The sequence below is a fragment of the Mytilus edulis genome, chromosome 14 (genome assembly GCF_963676685.1).
Source record: "Mytilus edulis chromosome 14, xbMytEdul2.2, whole genome shotgun sequence".
NCBI lineage: Eukaryota > Metazoa > Mollusca > Bivalvia > Mytilida > Mytilidae > Mytilus > Mytilus edulis.
Genome location: NC_092357.1, coordinates 17,806,592 through 17,809,272, shown reverse-complemented (window position 1 = coordinate 17,809,272; position 2,681 = coordinate 17,806,592). Strand labels below are relative to the sequence as shown.

Here is a 2,681-nt window from a genome sequence, read left to right as displayed (position 1 = left end):
CTAATAATATAAAATTATGCAAAACACGTCATCGGCATAATATGACAGACTATACATGTATAAGGGTTCTTATAATGTTTTCATGAATATAACTTTATAGAAAAAAAAAATCGGAACTCTTCACCAACAAATATAGAGAGCATGATCACAGGAACAATTACAAATAGTTAATAACGATTCTTCAGGCTTTTGTAAATTATAAGTTAGCTTACATAAATTTAAAAACTGGTGTGAAAAGGCCAATGAAAGTTGTGCGTCCACGCTGGGTTTTATTCAGACGACAAGAAGTTTTAAAAATTGAAACAGTTTGTATATTTCATTTGTATGTTGGATCATTATGATAAACAATGTCCACATAATACAAGTATTGTTTTTAATAACAAATATAAATTAACAATCAATAGATTACAATGGAATCTATTCTTATTACAATCAACATATTACAATGCAATCTCTTCACATTTATTCTGCATTGTGGTACTGTCGTGTAAACTTTATCACACTGTTCCATTCACTGCATTCACACGATGATTCAGGTATTATCTCTCTTCTCTCTAAAATATGGTTTGAAATTCTGAAATGAAAATTTAAAAGTTACAGACAAGATATAGAAGACTTTCTATTTTCCAATATAATGCAGGCTGAAGACATCGACGGCTTATTTGGCACACGTTTTACTTTCTTGAATGAATCTGATCTCAAAGATCATGAAATGGTACCAAAATCGAATCAACCGTGTTATTGCTCTCTTAAATATTTTAACAGTAAAAATATTAAGCTTCGAAAAGACATACGTGTATTGCAAATATCAATATTACTTTTTTTCCCTTTTTATTGGAGCGTCACGGGTAATTTGTGTCGAGAAAACACGTACTAAATTTAAACTTTGGCATATCCGATTCCATGGAATTTATGAAATCTTTTTTAGTTCACATTTTAAAGTGTCTGTATCATTCATCCTCTAGATCTATGCGTATGTGTGTGTGTGTAAGAAAAACTCTTCTTGATTAATCGTCAACAGGCACATGGGCCATTCCAGGTATCAAGGGAAAGCAAAAACAAAATCAAGGAAAATATTCGAGGTTGTGATACCAAAAAAAATATTGCTTCATTATGAGTTTTGATTTTCAATTTGGAATCTGTCTTGTATTTTTTTTTTATTCTTGATGTATGTACATATTGAAAAGTAGAATACACTTACCATAATGATGTTAAAGCTGTTTAATTGTTGTTGTTGTTATTGAACAAGATTGGTACCAATAAAAGAAGTGGAACTGAAATGAATAAAAGAAAATACAATATACGTCAATGAGACAGCAACCCCAACACAGCGAATCGGTAAATAGATTTATACAGATTAGCATAATTATTATATTATACCTACGTTGATATTTTATAGAATGAGAAGGTATATTACTTTTTAGGTACATTGGCGCTTCTCTGTCTCAATTTAAAACAGGGGAGCTGACAAACTATATAATACTTATATGCTGCAAAATGTACGGCGAAATTTGAATGATTGGGTAAAAATATGTATTTCTATACAAGTAGTTCAACTTTCTTGGTTTCCTTGTATTAAATATGAATATCTAAAAGAAAAATTTCCAAATGTATGAAAAGCGATTCTTTAATTTTTAAACAATTTGATTTTTTTTGTATATAAATTAAGGAATATATCATTCTCAAATTACCTAAGAAACGAATCTGGATCAGATATCAAATGGCATAAAAGTTATCAACAATGTTCGAAACTCATCCGAATTGTAAGGTATGAAATATATGTGTATTCAAATTCTGTTTTAGCGTATAAGGGTATAGGCATATATGTATTTTTTTGTTTGTTTAATTGATTGACAAGAAAAGATAGAAATCAACTTACGGATTGACGATAATCCATCACCACCAATACCACCTCCGAGACCGCCACCAATACCACCTCCTATTCCGCCTCCTAGCATAGCGGAAGGGGCGATAGCTGGAATTGGTTGAGGTAAATAATGGATTGTTTCGTCGACGTATCCTCCCTTTTTGCCATATCCGTGGTGACCTTCATTTCCATAACTAGAATATCCCTTTGCAGATCCACCATAACCGGAGTAACCTCCCAAGTGTCTTACATTTCCGTAGCTTTGACCGTATCCGCCATTTCCGTAGCTACTGCCGTATCCACTGCCTCCATAACTACTGTATCCGACATTTTCATAGCTTTGACCGTATCCACCATTTCCTAAGCTTTGGCCATATCCTCCTCCGATTCCACCGTAACTTCCGCTATAATAATCGTCGGCAAGAATTCCCTTCATGCCACAAAGGCAAACCAAGATGGCGACAGTGGAGATAACAATTTTCATTCTATTAAGAATTAAAAAAGAATTATTGAACTATATATTTTGACCCATTTGTACTTATGTAAATCGCGGAATGTATATGGAACTTAACTAAAAGTTCGCATTTAATAATAATATATCATCTTTTACTTGTGCAAATAAAGATTCAAATTAGTAACGAAATCAGACAATGAACTGCGTTTCAACAGTTTTTTTTATCTTTGCTATAATACAATATTATAAAAGTGTAATTGCACGAATATAGATGAGCATTATCTCCCGTAGAACATATATTACAATTGCAAGCGTCTGTAATATAAAAATATACTATGGAAAATATATTATTTATCTAAT

General features: G+C 31.9%; 1 protein-coding gene across 1 annotated transcript; it reads right to left on the bottom strand.

The window, feature by feature from the left end:
• Positions 1-358: 358 nt before the first annotated feature.
• Positions 359-2,348, bottom strand: LOC139503606 (keratin-associated protein 19-1-like). The gene is made up of 3 exons (XM_071293415.1): positions 1,880-2,348; positions 1,202-1,274; positions 359-574 (listed from the first exon to the last, which is right to left on the bottom strand). Exons 1-2 carry the CDS (start codon positions 2,301-2,303, stop codon positions 1,222-1,224), a joined length of 477 nt encoding a protein of 158 aa, XP_071149516.1. The 5' UTR covers positions 2,304-2,348; the 3' UTR covers positions 359-574; positions 1,202-1,221.
• Positions 2,349-2,681: the final 333 nt, after the last annotated feature.

Bases quoted from the DNA above. Each gene is read 5' to 3' on its own strand.
- LOC139503606 (XM_071293415.1), bottom strand. From the start codon at position 2,303: ATGAAGGGAATTCTTGCCGACGATTATTATAGCGGAAGTTACGGTGGA. The intron at 1,275-1,879 runs GTAAGTTGATTT...TATTCATTTCAG, and splicing joins TGATGGATTATCGTCAATCC to TTCCACTTCTTTTATTGGTA.